The 20,203-nt window shown below is 40.4% G+C and overlaps 1 protein-coding gene across 2 annotated transcripts; it reads left to right on the forward strand.

Moving 5' to 3' along the window:
- The first annotated feature begins 1,465 nt into the window (after window positions 1–1,465).
- Window positions 1,466–20,175, forward strand: tmc6b (transmembrane channel-like 6b). Of its 2 annotated transcripts, XM_084561700.1 has the most exons (22): window positions 1,466–1,526; window positions 2,621–2,716; window positions 5,872–6,048; window positions 6,635–6,765; window positions 8,494–8,658; window positions 11,364–11,528; window positions 11,601–11,709; window positions 11,813–11,894; window positions 13,637–13,894; window positions 14,716–14,915; window positions 15,045–15,189; window positions 15,401–15,556; window positions 16,153–16,331; window positions 16,439–16,529; window positions 16,655–16,752; window positions 16,886–16,981; window positions 17,070–17,145; window positions 17,527–17,660; window positions 18,546–18,722; window positions 18,857–18,935; window positions 19,060–19,149; window positions 19,244–20,175. In XM_084561700.1, the coding sequence occupies exons 3-22, from the start codon at window positions 5,993–5,995 to the stop codon at window positions 19,256–19,258; spliced, it is 2,502 nt and encodes an 833-aa protein (XP_084417826.1). In that variant the 5' UTR covers window positions 1,466–1,526; window positions 2,621–2,716; window positions 5,872–5,992; the 3' UTR covers window positions 19,259–20,175. The 2 variants fall into 2 exon arrangements, with proteins under 2 accessions (XP_084417826.1, XP_084417827.1); XM_084561701.1 differs by lacking the exon at window positions 2,621–2,716 and having other exon boundaries at window positions 1,500–1,526.
- The last annotated feature ends 28 nt before the right edge of the window (window positions 20,176–20,203 follow it).

Consider the following 20,203-nt stretch of genomic DNA (forward strand, 5'->3'; position numbering starts at 1 on the left):
TATTATTATTAACAATGGCTTGGTTCCATTCAACTTTTCAATTAAGCTATGCGGCTGCTAAATGGGACTCGGGCATCTTACTTTTTAGTGTGTTTTTCTTTTCATGACATCTCAAAATGTCATCTGTGTGCAAAATGCCACACACATAACCAGGCTTGGGTCAGATTACTTTGAAATGTAATCCATTACTGACTACAAATTACATGGCAATTTTTGTAATCAGTAACGTAATCAGTTGGATTACCAAAAACATGTAACGTAATCTGATTACTTTTAGATTACTTCAATAAATATGCACCTTAAGTAAAAGACACCGTCACAGAATTGATCAATGAATTCTCTTTTTATTTTTCTCTTTATTATTTCATTACATCTAAGAAAACTTTTTGCTCCCAGTAAAGCATTCCTTTGTGAATGAACTAAAAACTGTATTAACTAAAAACTTTCTATTTATTACTAAGTACTTTCTTTACTCTGAACATATCCGTTTTTCAGACCATATCCTCATATCAACCTGTTTAACTCTTTTCTCACATCATATTGAATGTTTACAACTAAAAACATTCCTAAAACATTTTTCTATCTTTTCTCATATTTCTCTTTCTGAACATTTCTCATAACATATCCACAACATGTCTTTCAAAATCTCAAAATAAGTCTGTAAATAAGTCTGTAAACATATCATAGAACAAAAGTGAACATGTTCTTTTTACAACATATTAGGATTTTTTCACATCTAATGTTTCAAAGCGCATTAATCAAAGGTTTATTGATAAAATGTAATCAGGTAATCCCCAACAATGTAACTGTAATCTGATTACACAATTTTTGTATTGTAATCTGGGTTGATTATAGTTACTTGATTTTTGTAATCTGATTACGTAATCCAGATTACATGTAATCCATTACTACCCAACCCTGCACATAACTGTAGGTCACTATGCGAGCTGTTTTTTAGGGCCTTTTACCATGACAGTAAAGTATACCGGTCACACAGGTGAAAAAAGGGGTTGGACCAGGCCACTTTTTAAATCTCACAGGTAGCACTGTTCTTTCCTCTTTCGGTTTCAACTTACCATTTATAGGTCAGATGACTATTTTTGTCAATACAATTAAACACCAGCCGTTAAGCGGTCTTGATAAACGGTGTTTGTGTCGCGTTTCTTTGTTTAAAACGCGAAGATCGGTGGAGATAACTGAGATTAGACTGAACCAAGACTACCAACTCTGCGGGGGGGGCGGAAAAGGGGGGTGTTATGCACGTTTCTTCGTTATTACTGGGGGGTCAAGTCGGTGATCAAGAGAAGAAATTCGGAATGTTTACTACATATTAACACATTGATTGTGAATGTCGTATTTGAGCCAAAAGTTTGGCAGCTAGTTCTAGTGTTTAAAGAGTTGAAACCCTGCTTCGAACAAATGGTTTCTCCCCGTTGTTCAGTTGACTGCTGCGAGTGCACACACTATTTTGACTGACGTGCCAGCGGTGAGAAATTACTCAACGGGTTTGTCAATTTATAGAGCTGGTAAGTGAACAACTGTAACGGCTCTTTTTGTTGGTATTTAGCTTAATACATATTTATTTCTCATCGGCTCTGGTCTAAACTTGGTCTCAGTTTAATTAAACTCATTGACAGGTTGACCCGCAGCCAACTTTCGTTAACGTTTAAGCTAGTCCGACAGCAAACAAACTAGCCGGACCCGGACACAGGCTGAGTGATTTTTGCCCGTTGTTTCTCTGAGATGTGAGCTTGTAAAAGGAGCTTGTACAAAAGTTAGCATAAATAATTAGAGATTCACAATCTCGGGTAAATGACCCTTCCTCGTCTATTGTGCAACCACAGGGTAGTGTGTTACAGCCACCGAGAGTCGTGCCATGAGTTTTTTAATGGGACAAAAACGTTAGGAGATAGATGTTTTTGCCACATTTGTGATTTTAGCCCACTTACTGTAATTCAACCAACACAAAACCTGTAATTTGATGTCCTTCCTGTTCTGAATGTGGGTGGAAACCATGGTACACACTTCAATAACAGTGTAATTTTGTGTGGCTGTACCAGAGGCAGCAGAGATGAGTTCACTGCTTGCACATTTTTTTTCTATTGTCAGCTTTCATATCCCCGGTTAGTAACCTCTTGTCTGCTTCCTTTGCTTGTCATGACCTTTCTTGTCTAATCTTTGTTTCCTTGGAACTAAAACCCAGAATTGCTTGTTCTTTTTTTTAATATATATATATCCCTCCCATTCCTGGGTCAAGCTGTGACCCAAAACACCAGGGTATTGTAATGCAAGTCTCTGCTGCTGCTTTTACTGCCGCTGTATATACTTCCCCTCAGCAGTGTGGGAACTCATTGACATGTTGAGGGCTCTCAGGGTGGGCAGATTCCTTTATATCCCTCCCTCATCTCCTGATAACAGCTGTCCTGTTTCTGCTGAAAAATATCATCCCATTTCTGTGATGCTCGTCAGTGTTTATATTTGTTTACTCTTTATTATGACTGTTATACTGCTTTTGCTACTTATTTCTATTTTTGAAGGGACAGTGTTTTCTAATGCACCCAACGGAAACTCACATTGAACCCATCTGTCTACAGTGTTTTGCAATTTTTTGTTTTTGCAGTAAGTCCTCTTCATATCAGGGGAATGTAAACTATTGGGGAATCAGTCTTCTGTCACTACCTAAAGGAGTTCAAGTAAATAAGAAACACAGACCAAGGTGAGTTTAAGAACTGGAAGGCTTTCCAGCATCGGCATGACTCTGTTTTAATGTTTCTTCATTGGTAGTGGCCCTAAACCTGGAAGTCAGGACTCACTGAAAGAGTCATAAGATACATCTGATATAGTTTTGTCATCTGTTTCAATTTTATTAACTTTTGCATGTGGATTAATGGATAATTGTCTGTATTAAAGCCCTTAAAAACATTAGAATACAGTTGGCTCAGAAGAAACACAAAGCTTGAAAACAGTCAGTCAGAAACTAACTAGTCTTAGGTTTTGTGGACTTCTGTCTCTTCTGTCTGTCCTGCAACTCTGGTGGGATTTCCTGGATTTATTTCATGCTACTTATTTCTTAAAGTAACAATATTCTCTGAGGATCCCAACGGAAACTGTATTGAGCTTTTCTGTCTGCATTATTTAACAGGATATTCATATTGGATTTGGCAGTAAGTCAGCTCCACTCTGACCTCATATCAGGCTGTTTTTGTCCCACCCTCGCTATATCCTGATTTGACTGTACAATCAGCTTCAGTGTTCGTAACAACATGCATGTTCACGGAAATATAGAGAATGAGTCCAGCTATTCAGCTTTGTATAATATCAAAATTTGTGTTTGCTCTCCACCTCGCTGCAGAGATTAATTGAAGTTGTTGTGTAGAGACATAAAACTAAAAGGATACATCGAGTAGGAGATGGAGACATACGGAAAGTGTAACATGATACTGGAAACCTCGGGTAATGAGAAAAGCATTTTGAGAGAGAGGAACATGTGTGAGGTAGATCGTTGTAACAGAGGGATTTAGTTTGATGGTGGTAGAAGGACGTTTTTGAGTCATTGGCTCATATTTTAAGAGCTGCCTTTTTTCTTCACAAATGCTACTTAAACCAGTTTCTGTCCGGACCAAAAGTCACTCCTCCTCCCAGAGCTAAAAGTCCAGGTCTCTAATCCACAATTATGCATTTGTAAAGATCAAACCATCCACTTTTCCTTGTTGTTGCCCGGACAGTACACATGACACAGGGAACCCGCACTGAACAGACAGATTTTTCTTGTAACTATGATATCGTGGATACTTTTATATTAAGCTCAGCGAGTGGATACTGTAGACTTGAAAAAATAGTTCATTTGAGGTGAAGCAATGGTTACATTTGTGGGGAATTTTCTGACTTTCCCAGAAAGACGCATGCATTTTACTTTGAAGGTTTGTTGAAATGGAACTTAGCCTAGTTTAGCTTAATTACAGGGTGTCTGTATAGCATCAGGTAGCAGCTCTGCACAGACACTCATGCAGGAAAAAAACTGAACTATAGATTTTTAAAACCTCAACAAACCCTTGAAGCTCATATGTTTTTTTTCACTTAGACAAAAACGGTAATCCGAAATCTTATGATCTGGAACTACTCTCTAATTTTATTTTCTGGAGAGCCAGTTGGCAAATTGATAGTGACGTTTAGTTGGTTTGTTTACAACAACATGGCTGCCATCTGAAAATCCGGTTTAGATTCCATTGTTGTAAAAGATACTGACTGCCACTACTGATTGATACAGTTATCAATGATACTTCTGTAAAACAAACAAACAAACAAAAAAAAAACCATACCAGACTCACATTTTGTAAAGAAATTAGTCAAAAAAATGCCAGGATTCAGTGACCCCATGAACCCAAATAGATTATATAAATACATAAATCATATAAATGGTATAGCAAAAAGAGAAATTTAATAATCCGTTAGTTTAATATCATATTATGTCACCCTAAATGTGCAGCACTTCCTAACCCTATTCACTCAGGACTAGTATTACCTGGGAACCTCTAATAATTTGCAATAATAAAGTTATTGTTTTGTCTGTACTGTCCTGAGATAATACTAGGTCTGTGTTTAAAGGAGTTTTGTTTTCTGCATCTTCACGCATTAGAATCACACTTCTAAATGAAAGTTGCACCGTCACAGTTAATGCGTCACATCACTGAGACGCATTAACTGAAAAAAGCTTATAACCATCAGCAGAGCGAAATCTCAAAGGATGATCAGATGAACAACATGTGTGGCAGCACATTTTGTGTAGCAGTGTGATAAGTGTTTTCCATCCTTCATTTGTTTAAGTGGGCAACCCACCACCGAGTTGGCGGTTGTTAATTCAGTCTCTTCTTGTCTGCTGTTCAAATGCTGCTGCGCCAACAGACAGGATGAACATAAAAGATGATGGATGAGCGCTTCCTGCAGTCAGAGTGACTAAGTTTTCAAGAAGCAGTCGTCTTGTTTTTAGCCTTTTTAATTAGATATCCTGATAGTGTTTTCATAGCCAACTATGATGTTGAACAACCAGAATTATAGCAATCGGCTGTGTTTTAACCAGAGTTTCTGTTTCTGCTCTGCTCTCTCAGAGCAGGGTTGGATACAAGGTACCCAGAGGTTTTATTGGTCACTAATGAATATCTGGATTCAATTTCCTTGAATTCCAAACTCTCCTCTAATGCTTTGTTTTGTGGCGTCTCTGTTTATACATTACAGCAACACGTGTCTTCTCTGGGTCTTTGGTGAAGGTTTGCGTGAAGCTCTTGCTCATAACACATGGCACAATTCTAACCAAGGGCCGTAAAAAATGCACACAAACAGACAAGAACCAACGCACTTCCTCTAAACCTCACGTATGACACACTGACATGGTGAAATCTGACTGTGCGTTATTCAGTCCAAGGCAATGAATATTTATTTCGTTGATGCAGTTGTGGCATCTGACTCTGACCACAGTCACCCTCACAAGCACCGGCACAATAGAGCTTTCATCAGCCTGCACAAAATGATGTAATCCCACATGACACGTCAAGCTCATGAGTCATTGTCATGATCTACACTAAGGGTCGCCAGTTGTCTAAAGAATTAGAATAATGTGGTTGGTGATATTTCCTCGTCAGGATATACAACACATAACATTGCAGAGTGCAAAAGGGACCTGAGACATTCATACACGGGTGTCATATAAACAGACCGCAATGTTTGTTTCCTGAATATTGCGTTTAAAACCTGTAGAACAGGTTGTAACACGACAAGAGCTCACATATTCCAAGGAAGTCTGCTGGCATTTTTCTTCTTTCATTACTTTTAACGCGTCGGCCCGCCTTCCTTCTTCTTTTTCTCCTCCTCTTTCAGATAGAGTCATAAACACCATGGTGGGCGTGGAGTGCAGGTCTGAGCAGGTCAGGGTGTGAGCACTCTGCTTTTAGTCGAGCCTGGCGGCTGGACAGACCAAGACTGTGAAAGGAGACGGAGAATGGCCCAAAATGTGAACTTTGATCTGAGCCACCCCCTCATGGAAGCTGGACTGGAGTAAGTGTTATTGTAGACTCCTCTGTCGCTTTTGCTGATTCAGGCCGTCAGCTTATTGTCGTTACTTAACACGAAGGCCATGAGAGTAGAAGGAAAGGATTAAATGGGAAGGGACTGAGACGGAGACTTTAGTGTATGTTTCTCTCTTTGCACCATATGACCAGCTACTATTATTGTCTTAGAAAAGACACTTGTTTGTCCATTGTTAGAATATGTGTGTTTGCGTGCTTCCTGTGTGTTATCTATGTAAAAGTACAAAGTCAAAAGGAACTAGACTTGCTGTCTTTCATTTTTGTTTCCTCTTGCTTTAATATGGCAAAAACAGTCAGTCTAGATGGCTTTGAGTTACAGTACATCTAGATAGCAAAGGAAGAGGGTCACACAGAAGGCAATCTTGGCTGTACTGCTGAGCTGGAGTCCTCCCTATGGGACTGCTAGGATCAGAGGGTGTTTTATCTCTAGTATATTCAGTGGCTAGTAGTCCTCAGAGTACTCTGGATCTGTACTGCAGAGGGCCTTTGAATCTAGCCTGCGCTGCTTAACTGTCTTTGTATCTGTTCTCACGTCCATGTGTCTCTCTTGTCAGAAGCCCAGCAGATGAGGAAGGTGTTCATGACTCGTTCAGCCAGCTGATAGCAGAACAGAGTGATAATGGAGGAACGTCTGACGCCTTTGAGCTGCAGCAGCTACAGAGGGAACTTGACGAGGAGGGTCGAGGTACTGTGTTTGAGAGGATGTAGAGTATATACATGTGATTAACCCAGACAAATTCGTACAATGAATTGTAAGGATATTTCTGTGTATACTCAAGTTTAAAGTAATTTAATGAAAATCATCATTTTAGTTAAGCGTCTTATTCTGCCTTTAAATGAAGCTTGTGAGCTTCATATTATAAAAACATTGACTAAATCATGTAATTTATGTTCTGTAGAATAACTTGCAACGCCTTTTCTGAAAACATCAGCAAACACATCACAACTCGTAACCTCAGACTTCTCAGAAAATTCGCAGTAATGAAGTTGTGAATATCACAAGACTGTTTACTCGAGAGCACAGTGACCGCCATTTTGACACCATTTTAAGGCAGCAATAGCAGAGTAAATTGTATTCTAATATCCACATGATGGTATCCCAAAAATCTTCTTATGTGTAATGCTGGTCTCAGAATAGTGGAGTTTTGGGCCGATTTATCCCTGAAGTCATGCCCATCAGTCAATCAGTGAAAAAAATCTTGTCCCAGATTATCTGTTAATGTAAAGGTTTACACATCTGCTCCTAAACCACTTGCAAGTGGGACGCCCCTATTAATATCAAGCATGTTTGGCCTCGCTCAGAACTTGCATTAACATCCGTCCTGGGGAATCCTATCACAAGTGACCAGTACAGTTTTACACATTTGAGACATCTGCCTTCTCACCACATTTTGGAGTGGTCAACACGTGTCTTCTCTGGGTTTTTGTGATGAAAGTTTGCATGAAACTCTTGCTCATAACACATGGCACAATTCTAACCAAGGGCCATAAAAAATACACATAAATAGACGAGCACAAACGCACTTCCTCTAAACCTCGCATGTGACACTGACATGGTGATTTCTGACAATGCATTGTTCTGTCTAAGGCCATGAATATTCATTTCGTTAATGCAATTGTGGCATCTGACTCTGACCACAGTCACAATCACAAGGACTGGCCACAATAGACACAAAGGACACATTTGGGACATCTGTTCTCTCACCACATTTGGGAGTGGTCTTTTGTCCACATTCCTTTTGTAGTATGAACACACAGTGTGCCCAGAGTCACATTAAAGACGCCAGAGTTTTGCCTCATTCATCCAGGTAAATACAATCAAACAAGATATTATGTCCTTGTAGCTGATCAGATCTGAATGAAGCCTTTGATTTTATGAATCAATCTCATCTGGATAATTACTTGAGTACCTTCACAATAAGCAATGAGAGAAACCACTCCACAAGGACATGGAGCAGGTGACGCTGATGTCCAGAATGAACGCTCAAATCCTCCTTGCTGACATTAAAACTGACAGCTGAATGAAGAATAGACACACTGTCTCGACTGAGTCTCCCCAAACATTTTCATCCACCCTCATTTACCTTTCTGCTTTGTATTTTTCAAAGTTACACAGAGTTCTTTTCATTTGGTTTTATTGGTGGTTTTCACCACATACCACCCACCAATCTAAGTAATATCTTATAGTGTCCAGTGCAAACATTTTCAAATGTTGTTGTGTGTGCAAATTTGAGATTAGAGAGTGTGTAATGCTCACTCTAAAACTCCTTAACTTAAGACATAGCAAAACACCATTGGCCATTTCTAAAGCTTTTTACAGATTCAAATTCAACGTATGATTTTGTCTTTTTGGATCTTGCAAAAGAAGTAATATTTTTTATTTTGTGCATGTATGTGTGTGTTTGATCCACAGACATCGTGGACCCTCTGCCGAGCCCTGGACATGACTTAAGGAGAAGGAGGCAGGATGGAATGGATGCGGATTTGGACAACGAAATACAAACAGACCCACTCGTATCTGAACGCTGGTCTTCAGCCACCTTGAAGGTCTTGTCCTCCATGCCCAGTCGCACCATTGGTGAGTCCTGTAGAGGGAGAAAGATAAATACTTTGAGACAAATCCATAAATATTAAGCATGTGGACCAATTGAGTTGTTTGTATATGTAAGTGAGCACAGTCTATTCTGGCATTACTTACTTGCCAGTCTATCCATCCGTTTTCATGTGATTATCCAAGGTCAGGTCGCGGTGGCAAATACTGGATGTCCCTCTACCCACCAACGCTTTCTAGTTTGTCATGAAGGATGCTGAGGCATTCCTCGACCAGTCAAGATATACACTGATCAGCTGTAACATTTTGACTGCCTGTCAAATATTGTGTAGGTCTCCCTTGTGCCTCCAAAACAGTTGTGACTCATCAGAGAATGGACATGGTCCTTCTGAGGGTGTCCTGTGGTGTCTGGCAACAGAATGTTGTTAGTGGGGGCCTTTGGGTCCTATGGGTTGAGGGGAGGGGCCTCTGTGGATCATCCCACTGATACTTGATCAGTTTGGGGTCTAGTGAATTTGGAGGCCAATGCTGTTTTAAATTTTTTTAAGTTGTTCCTAAACCATTTTTTATGTGTGTGCCTGGTCTGGTCTAGGTGGGTGGTACATGTCTAAGTAACAGCCACATGAATACCAGGTCCAAAAGTTTGCCCGCAAAACATTGAACTGTTACAAGATGGTCAATGTTATTTACTTTTCCTGTCAGTAGTCATCATTTTAGGTCTGATTGGTGTATAAACCCTGCAGCAAACACAGCTGGCCGTTCCTGCTAAAACCTCCAAGAGTAGGGGGAATCCTCACTAGATACCTGCCCCCCTCAGCCCCTTTTGACACAAAGGAACAGCAGTTCTCCTCAGAGCTTCCTCAGAATTTCCGAGCTACCTGTCTCTTAGAGAAGTCTCCTGGAGGAATTTAGTTTCAGCTACTTTTATTTGTGCTGTCTACACTGCACAATATCAACGTTGTTGGGTTAAACATTTCTTTCACCTAACCTTTTGACCCAGCAGCATTGGCCAGTGCCAGTTGAGGAATTTTTTACCAGATTCGAAACACAGTCAAATCCCAAAACTTAAGGTTTCTGAAAACAAGTCGGTTGATTGTAGTTGCTCAGAAAAGTTTCAAAACGCTGGAAATACTGGTGTTGTACCGACTAGTCGCCGATCATGTGACATTAACAACACAGTCACCTCAGAGAGAAGACAGGTAAAGAGTCCAGTCAGTCGTTGCAGCAACCTAGCAGCAGTTCATCAAGTGCGTGGAAATACTTTAGTTAAAATGAAGCCCCTTCTACCGTGACATGCAGAATATGTTATTCAGTCCTGAAATACAACAGATGTACTACTGTATTACACACTCATCTGAAAAGGCGTCCGCTAACGCTAGCAGGGGAACGCTCCAAATCCTCTCGGTGGTAATCCATTAACAACTTCACCTATGGTAACATAGAGAAGGAGGCTGCAAATCAACAATTTTCTGGTAAATTTCATTGTCTAAAGTTATTAGACATTTAGCTGCTATACATGGAAAAAGCTTCAGAGATACCACATTTTTTTTTTTATCCTGGCTGCATTATCCTATCTCACAACATGTTGTGAAGTATTATTAAACGCTACTGCCGGTACAGTTCATATAGGCTACACATATCTGCAGTATTGATAATCCATCCATCCATCCATCTTCTAAACCCGTTTAGTCCTGTTAAGGGTCACGGGGGTCTGCTGGAGCCTATCCCAGCTGTCACTGGGCGAGAGGCGGGGTACACCCTGGACAGGTCGCCAGTCCATCGCAGGGCTAACACAGAAAGACAGACAACCATTCACACTCACATGCACACCTACGGCCAATTTAGAATCACCAGTTAACCTAACCAGCATGTCTTTGGATGGTGGGAGGAAGCTGGAGTACCCGGAGACACAGGGAGAACATGCAAACTCCACACAGAAAGGCCAGCCGGCCCATGGATTCGAACCGGTGACCTTCTTGCTGTGAGGCATCAGTGCTAACCACCTCGCCACTGTGCCGCCCCAGTATTGATAATCTCACGTGTTTAATGCGTTTGTGTTCAGTTCTGTTGTGTCCTATTAGCTGACAGTGTTGACGTGTTGTAGAGCGTTTATTTTTATTTTTTTGCTGAGCGAGAGCAGCATATTAGAAGTGTCAACCTGATGGTGTTTATGGTGTTGACGAGGGCTGCGGCTAACAGTAGCCCGTGTTGAAGCTTCCATTATCTTGCAGAAAAGCCTCCATAGCTTCTTTTGTATGAAATGCTACAATATGTATTCAGGTCAAGAATATTAATTTAATTGTTGCAAAGCATTACTTTCTATTGTGTTTTTATGTGTAACGTCATTGACTAGCCATTGACTTTCACCACACATTAATTTTGCATGAAAGATGCCATACGGCACATGTATCGCATAAAGACAGGACAAAGACAAAAATAGACATGTTTCACTTGAGTAGAGTGTCAAGGCGAAACAGTTTGTCTGTCTTCTTCCTGTCTTGATATGTATATGTATGGTTTGCGGAAACTTATGTAAATAGTCACATTAAGTCATTCTTCAGTAGCTTTTTTGTTTTTAGTCCGTTCAAGGCTGTTGAAAACAAAGTGAATTGACAAGCCCTTTTTCAGAGAACTGTACTTATTCAGATCTGGGGTAGATTTGTAACAAGAAGTTTGAAAATTGTTCAGTAAGTTTACAAAGTAAATTCTGCTGATCCCATATTGTCTGCCAGGTCGCAACAGGGGAGCCATCATCTCTCAGTACTACAACCGGACCATGAAACTCCGAAGGCACAGGCAGAGCAGGCCGTCCATCCGAGACTTCTCTCGCTCTGCCAGACCAAGCATACGAGGCTATGGCATGGAGGAGGACACCACAGACGGAGACGACTCAGAAGGTGAGGAAAATGAGATGTACTGATTAATGTTTAGACAGTAGAATAGAACCTAATCTGTGCTGGCTCTTACAGTCAGTAAGAGAGAACGTTTGGTGAACAACCTGCAGAACCTGTCAGTGAGCGACAGGGTCAAGATGCTGCGAGCGATGCCTCTTAGTGTGGCCGAGAAGAGTGAACTCAGGTAAATGTGCTTGTCATAACTCCTGTTGACATGGATTGTTTTTTTTTTTGTTTTTTGTTTTTTTTTATGCATCAGTCTGAATTTCCCTCGTTTCTGTATACAGGATGTTAGCTTTACAAAAGGAAAAACGCTCACCAAGTCGTAAGCTTCCCTGCTGCAGTCAATTCAAATTCTACATCATCATTGTAAGTCATGTTTACGTGTTCTACTTACTATATATTTTGTTATTCTTGTTTACATATTTTAATGCCAAGAGTTCCTTTATGTCAGATACGTTTTCTAAATGCTGTTTCTGTTTGTATTTACGTTTGTTCCTTTATAAATGAAGTGTTGAATAGTTGGCAAATTAGTCTCACCACAAGGACAATTTAGTAGCTGTCGTATAGCTTTTTGATTAGCTCCTAATGGGCAGGTGGAGTTTCCCCATGTCAGTGAATTGTGCATTTTCTAATTTATTTATATTTTTCCCCCTTGCCCTTAAGACTTCTCTTCTGTTTTAAAAAGGGGTTAAAAGCTGAGACTTAAAACACTGTGATGTTAAAAATACCACAGAAAAACGGGCCATCTTGGTCTAGAGTTGAAGTTCTGCCCACACCACATTTCTAACTCTAAAACAAATTGCCCAGTAGTTTCAGTTCAGTCTTTTGTAGCAAGTGCAGCTGCTAGGGTAATGCATTTTACCTCGGTTATTCTTATTAGTGTCTCAAAGGTGTGATATTATGAAGACACACATAATAAAGGATTTATATAAGCTAATGTGCGGGGATCAGACACTATTGTTGTCAGTTTGTTCTTGTGAGGCTGTACTTAAGATAAATGTAAGTCTGACTCACAGTTGGTGTTGCGAGGTGTGGGTGTGTGTCTAAGGTTTACAGTGCACAAGGTCTGTTTCACTGAAAACGCTTGTTACTTTTTTGCAATGCACCATAGAAACTTCTATTTTATTACATTTTATTTGACTGTAATGGTAAATGGCCTTGCTTTTATATAGCGCTTTTCTACCTATTGGTACTCAAAGCGCTTTACAGTCATAGACACATCTACCCATTCGCTCACACAAGCACACACACATTCACACACCAGTGCCACGCACTGGGAGCAACTGGGGGTTCAGTGTCTTGCTCAAGGACACTTCGGCATGTGGCACATTCCGGGGATCGAACCGCTAACCCTCTGGTTCGTGGACAACCCGCTCTACCTACTGAGCCACAGCCGCCCGTAATGATGTTGGCAGTTTGATACACATCATTATTATTTCTAACATTAGTAATAGTAGCAATAGTAGCATAAACGTCAGTGTCAGTCTTGTCACAATAGAGTGAATAACAGGTATCTAATTGCTAAGTTTGGCCAGTTCTATAAGAAAAGGAACATGGTGGCATTCTTATGCACAGGAAACATCACAGGAACTGTCTAAATATAAAAACTTTGTTTCGTTTAACAAGTTAATGTTGATTATATACAGATAAGATGGTCATTTCTTTTTAATCCAACAGTTTTAATTAAGTGTGGCGTGTGCTTTATTTATTTTATTTGTTTATTTATTTGATAGGGACAATGCTCATTAATCAACAGACAAGTTACTTGCTGTAAACAAGCCAGAGTTAGCTACAAGTGCTAGTTTCCATCTGTTGTCCCTAGCCAGATCTTAACAGGCACCCTAAAATGCAAAAGACAGCTTTGAATCGTAGTTTTCTAGAATGATATGCGGGACACAAACAAAGACACAGAAAAAGACAACACAATACATTTTGTCAGTGAGTTTTTCCTGCAGGCGTGTTATCAAGGCAGTATAATTTCTCTGTTGGCTTTCAGTGTGAGTCACATTTTTCAGACTCACCAAACCACAAACATCTGTGTCTTTTGCATTATTTTACTGAAGTGATTTCTTTTTTTCTGCTTGGTCTCCCGCCATGTCTCCTCCCAGGTTTTGAGACAGATTTGGTACAACTGGTTGTCCTTCGTGCACTCACTCCAGCTGTGGCAAACGCCACTAAAGAGAGTTAGTGGTCGTTTTGGCACTGGAGTCCTGTCTTACTTCCTCTTCCTCAAGACCCTACTCTTCTTCAATCTTTTCCTTTTTCTGGTCACGGGGGCGTTTCTGGTGCTGCCTCAGGTAGTGCACCCACCAGTGTTGCCAGCAAACAGAACCAAATTCTCTGGACTGGAACTCCTCACCGGAGCGGTAAGCTGTGTGCTGTAGTGATATATTATAACGTAGGAAATGAAACTGCAATTTTAGAAAACATTCACCACATTCTCAATATGTGTTCAGATGCCCCACCCCATAGCAATGACTCCTCCTCCTTGATGGCAGCTGCCATCCCCAGCAGGATGCAGCCTGACACAGACACACACACAAAAACAGGAACAACTAAAAAAAACATGAAGAACAGAACAAGGTGTTGACCTGGCCTCCAATCTCACTCGATCCCAAACTGATCAAGTATCTGTGGGATGATCCACAGAGGCCCCTCCCCTCAACCCATAGGAAATGTGTGAATGTTGCATGTGCGGATACACTAGAAGGCTATTTTTGTTTTCGTCTGATTAAGAGTGGGAGTTTGTTTGCTCACACTGAATCACACTTTGGCTAAAGAAGCAGTACTTTGAGGAATTTTAACTAGTGGGATGTGGAAACTTTTAAGATGGACGTATTTTCTTTGTTTAAGTGCAAATTGTAGATTTTTAGAATTTCATGTCTGGTGATAACAAAATAGAAACATAGCAAATACAAATTATTATTCAGAAGAATACATTTATGTCTGACAGCTTGTCTGAAGAGGATATCTAAGTTAAAACATTTTCTAGCTAAATAAACAATCCTAATTTATTTGTAACTTAGGAATCAAACTGTCAACCTGTCACTGAAGCATATGCACATTGTTGTTAGCTTGTTGTTGGGTTTTAATTGTTTCCCTGATTTGCTTTGACCACAGTGTTGACATCAATTAAAACACACCATAGAAAAGAAAAATTCAAATGAAACGTCTGGTTCTGTCTCAGGGCTATTTCTCAGACACAGTGATGTACTATGGACACTACTCCAACTACACACTTCATAAGAACTGCAGTGATGATTCCAGAGGGCAGACCCAACCCATCCCAGACTGCGAGTCAAACCACCTCTCTTACAACATGTCGATTGCATACTTCTTCACCATAGGAGTGGCCTTTTTCATCAAGTGTATCATCCTTGTTTACAGGTACGCAGTGTTTTGGGAGATAAGTAATAACCCATGAACTAAACCTACATAACGGGTTTTAACAGGCTTATCCTATCCCCAAAATCTGTTATGTATTATGACACATGTTTATATGTAATCTCCCAACAGCATGTCAAAGTCGTTCGGTCAGAGTTTCAGAATCGACAAGTCTCAAGGTATCTTGGCCATGAAGGTCTTTTGCTCCTGGGACTTCAAGGTCATCAAGAAAACTTCTGTCAAACTCATGTCTGAAAATATCTGCACACAGCTCAAGGTACATACACACACACACACAGGAAATGCACACATTCACATACTCAAATTTCCCAAATGACGCTCCCCCACTCACTTGTGCTCTCTGTCACATAATTGGCAGACAGGAATGTGATGACCTAATGCATTCTTTTTTCCTCTTTGTCCCTCCCTCCCATTGTTGCTCTCACCCATTTTCTCCCTCGTATACTCTTTCTCCACCATCTCTGCAGGAGCTGTTGGCGGAGGTGAATCATAAGCAAGTCCAGAAGACTATCTGGCAGACGTTGGGGAGGCTGATGGTCCATGTTCTGGCATGGGCAATTTGCATATCAAGCACCACTGGCTGTGTGGTCGGCATTTACTACTTCTCTGATTACATTCTACCGGTGAGGCAGCATGATTTGTTATATAGTCTTTGGTTCATATACAGCAGCCATTCACGCACATAAGATGACTTTGTCGCCCAATTTTCCTTTAACCACAGTATCACACACTGCTGGTTGGCTGTGTGATTGCACAATATAACAGTACTGCTTCTATTGCATTGATTTTAATGCACCCATACAGTTGCGATTTCCAGCTTACTGGTGACTCCTGGTGGTGTAATAAAAAACCACTCAGGTTTGCCTCCTGCCTGCAGTTAATTCACTTTTATTTATGTAGCACCCAATTATAACATATTGCATCTCAGAACGAGTCGCTCGGATAGATCACTCTGAATGTCGTTTTGTTTTCGATTATCAGTAAATGAGAAGAGAAAGGAAAGTAAACAAAACAAAGTTTCAGATTGCACACAGAAGGCGTCTCTTGTTTTACATGTTTATCTCATGTAAAGATTCAAATACAGATAGCTTCACAACAACAGGAGCATGTAGAATGAATAAAATGTAGACCAAGACAGGGCAACCAGCAGAAACTACTTACAAGCAGAGCTTTACACCAACTTATCTGTTTTTGCTTCTCTCTCCATCAACATTCTCAGGAAAAGAAGAACGTTTCTCTTAAAACCGCCGAGAGCTGTCCGTCTAGTGAGGCCAAACTGTTGGGGCTGCCTGTCTTGGTGTCTGTCATCAACCTGCTCTTGCCCGGCCTGTTCAACCTTGCTGCCTGGATGGAGCACTATGAGTCACCATCTCTACAAACATACGTCGCCATCAGCCGGTATGAGCAGTGGAAATGCATGTTGTCAAGCACAGTGATCAAGTCAAAGATGAAAGAAGTGCAGAACTGACTAATTTGGTTGTTATCATGTTGTTTGTGTTTTATAGGAACTTGATGTTGAAAGTGAGCGTACTTGCAGTCCTCTGCTACCACTGGTTAGGCCGGGTGGTTGCCGAACAAAACCAAATTTGCTTTACGGTAACAGAAAAGATGAGACACAGTTTTATAGTTCACCAGAAGTTTTCCTTGCAACCTAGAAAATGTTTCTAATCTTAGGTTCTTGCTTCTTTGGTGGCCAACTTTGTGCTCTGTTTTTGTCTCAGTGCTGGGAGACGTTTGTTGGTCAGGAGCTATATCGCTTCCTACTCATGGACTTCATCTTCACTCTACTGTACACCTTGTGTGGAGAGTTTTTTTGGAGGTCGGTGCTTCATCAGTGTGTCCTTGGCATCTGCAACTGTCACATGAAATGAAAATATCAGTGCATGTTGTTCATTTCTTTGTGTTCCTTTATTTTTTACATTGAATCTAATTTGTCTTCTTGCTGTCTGCAGCTTGTTTTCAAAGAAGGTGCTGCGAAGGAGGAGGAAACCAGTGTTTGATATTGCCAGGAACGTCTTGGAACTCATCTATGGGCAAACATTAGCCTGGTACAAACTTTATCACAAACACACAGTGATGCTAAAGGAAGTCAAACTGTATTTCTCCTGATGACTAAGAAATCTTTTTGTTTTACAGGTTGGGAGTTCTCTTCGCTCCTCTCTTGCCTGCAGTGCAGATTCTGAAACTATTGCTGCTTTTCTACATTAAGATGGTAGGTAAACTGAATAAAGGAATGCACAAAATAAACACATAATTATTATTAGGTTAATAGCCCCTCTTTTAGTTTTGTGTTTGACACTGTTATCATTCAGGAACATACAACCACTTCAGATTTTCATCACATGTTCTTGCAGATTATTAATGATTAAATGTGTCAGTACTGTAGCCAATCCGATATTTGTGTCTTATTTGAACAATACTGTATGTCATGTCTACAAAATGGTATCTTATTTTTCTTATCTTGAGCTGAAAGTTTATTCTTTGAGCTTTTCTCACTGAGCTCGCTGGGCCTCAGTCAAACTCTCTCTGCCTTATCCCTGAGCTTCTGAATCGGTGACCTCTGACCCCAGCCCGTGTGTTTTTCTCCCCACAGAGCAGCGTGATGATGAACTGCCAGGCCCCCAGGAAGCCATACAGAGTCAGCCAAATGACCACCATCTTCATCACTCTCCTCTGCTTCCCCTCCTTCCTCGGTGCCGCCGTGTGTGTCACATACACCATGTGGAGGTACTTACTCACATGCACAGTTGCTCTTTATTTCTTTGGACCCTTATCCATTAATGGCCGGTTGCACCAGCTGGATGCACACATGGTCGTAGGAATGGACCAAGCGTAAAATGTAGAATTAATGCAGGTGGCACCATCTAGGCGTTGCACTATGTCTAAATCTTACACATTGTCAGAGGAAGATGAAAAGTGAAAAATGTCCAGTTTTCAAGATGAAAATAAAAGTGTTGAAACAATGATACGTCTAATATAAAAACTTAACAATTAGTGGGCATTCAGGAGTGAAAGAGTAATGAAGGACTGCACCGGACCTCAGGATGTACAGTCTATGGAGATAGAACTTATGAGATTTAGTTTCAGCAAGTGTTTAGTTTGTGTACAAGGCAAACTAGCTGATGTATCAGCATGGTAGTATGAGTCTGGCCTTGATGCAAGCATCTTCAGGGAGAGAGCACTGAATGTTTCAGGAGGTGACGGCTCTCTGACCTGTCTCTAAAGATGTTCAAACAACAAATCCGATCTGGGCTCTGCATAATGTGACAGTATGACCAGATATATATTCCTACAAGGGATGAATAAGTACAAACAAATGCTCTTGTATTGACTCTCAAAGCTTTCTCTTAAACCTCATTAAATCAAACGCACATGAAAAGCAAATAAGGGAGACCTGGGCAAGAAGGCAGCAGGAGGTTTAAATGTTCACTATGTGTTAGTGAATACAAGCGATAAAACACAAAACAGTACGTTAGAACTGTAACTATCAAAAGAAGAGGTCCTATAAACACTGAGTACGTACTAGTAGAAGAGCACCAGGACTAGACAAAGTTGTTAGGTAAAGACCAACACTGATTTTTTGCGTGCCTCACACACGTCTTCTGTCTTCAGTATCAAGCCATCCACTTCATGCGGTCCGTTCCGTGGGCTCGAGAAGATGTTCCAGGCAGGGAAAAACTGGATGGAAGCACTGGAAAAAGATAATCCCAGTCTTGGTGTGCTGGCCAAGGCTCACACCTACCTGGTGGAAAACCCTCTTTTCCTGTTTGTCGGAGCTGGCATCTTCCTGTGAGCACTCGCACACTCACACACACACTGCATCAGGGTGACCAAGGCTTAAGGCTCAAAAAGAAAGAAGTCTTACATTATCATTAAGGACAGCACTTGTTACATTGATCACTGTCTTTTTTTCCCCCGATCAGGATAGTCATCTACTTCCACAGTCAAGTGGTGGACGGTCAAAGGAAGATCATCAGTTTACTGCAGGAGCAGATAGAAAATGTAAGACAGTGCCTGCTCTACAAGTACAGCTCTGTTTTTCAGTCAGATAATTGGGAGGGTAAAAAATGTTTCCCTGTGCTGATATTTTATTTTTGCTTCGCCTTCTTTTCTTCTCTCTGCTCAGGAGGGAGACGACAAAAAGTTCTTGATAACCCGCCTCCAGTCCATCCACGAGAAACGGAAACAAACCCCCACTCGACGGCTGACAAGTCAGGTCTGCCTTTAACGCTCTTTTAATCGTCCTTACTGCTGCACACCTTCCTAAAATCTGGCCTTTTCTCACTTCCAACATTTTCTTTTTTTTCTAGGACTCAGCGTGTTGAGAGTCCCTATTTGTCCTGAAGACAGTCCTTAATTCTCTGAAGTTTGGAGATACCTTAAACTAGTGGCTATATAACTGGTATAGTAACAGTGAAAGACAAGAAATCAAACACATTATGCCTTGATAGGATTTCAATTTAGCCTCATGTTAATAATGACTGGTGTATTTGTAGAAGAAAGAACAACATGTGAATAAGCTGTCTGCTTTATAGAGAACCGTATAGATCAAAAGCCTGAACTCAGACTATAGGAATACCAAGTGAAGCCAGAGAACATTAGCTGTGCATAACCAGTGACAGACGTCATGACTGCTCAGGACACTTGAGGAAAGACAAGATTAAACTGGACAGCCTGGTTTCCAGTGGAGTTTTAGGTCCTAAGCAGCAAGCAGGTGATTCTCTGTGTAAAAGGATGAACATAATAGATTTCAGACCTTCTTTTGTAGAAGCACTTTTTTACCAACTGTGAAGTTTTTTTTTATTTTTTATAACAGTTTTTAATTATCATTTCTAGTGCAAAATATATTTTTAAATACGTTTGAGTATGTATGCGATAGGTGAACTTGGATTTTATGGGTGTGAGAATGTCAACACTGTAAATGACTTTTAATGCAATTGTACTTTTTTTCAAGTAAATTATGTTTTATCAAATCAGCATGTATTTGTATTTATTAGTGCTTATATAAGCTGTGGCCTCTACTACAGTACAAGAAAATACAAACTTTACAGCCTGAACAATAATATGGACTCAATACACACTACAAGCATACAGGTTTTTTTTTTTTTTTTTTTTTCCAGCAAACAAAAATTTAAAAAAGTAAAATGTATGTAGACGTTGTTATGATGGTTAACTGTGTCTGACTATGAGGAAATATAAAAGATACTTTTCAGTAGAAAAATAAATAAAGCATTTAACCGTGGCCTGAAGAACAATGTAATTATCTCAAT

Source organism: Chelon labrosus, assembly GCF_963514085.1.
Source record: "Chelon labrosus genome assembly, chromosome: 2".
In the NCBI taxonomy this organism is placed as follows: domain Eukaryota; kingdom Metazoa; phylum Chordata; class Actinopteri; order Mugiliformes; family Mugilidae; genus Chelon; species Chelon labrosus.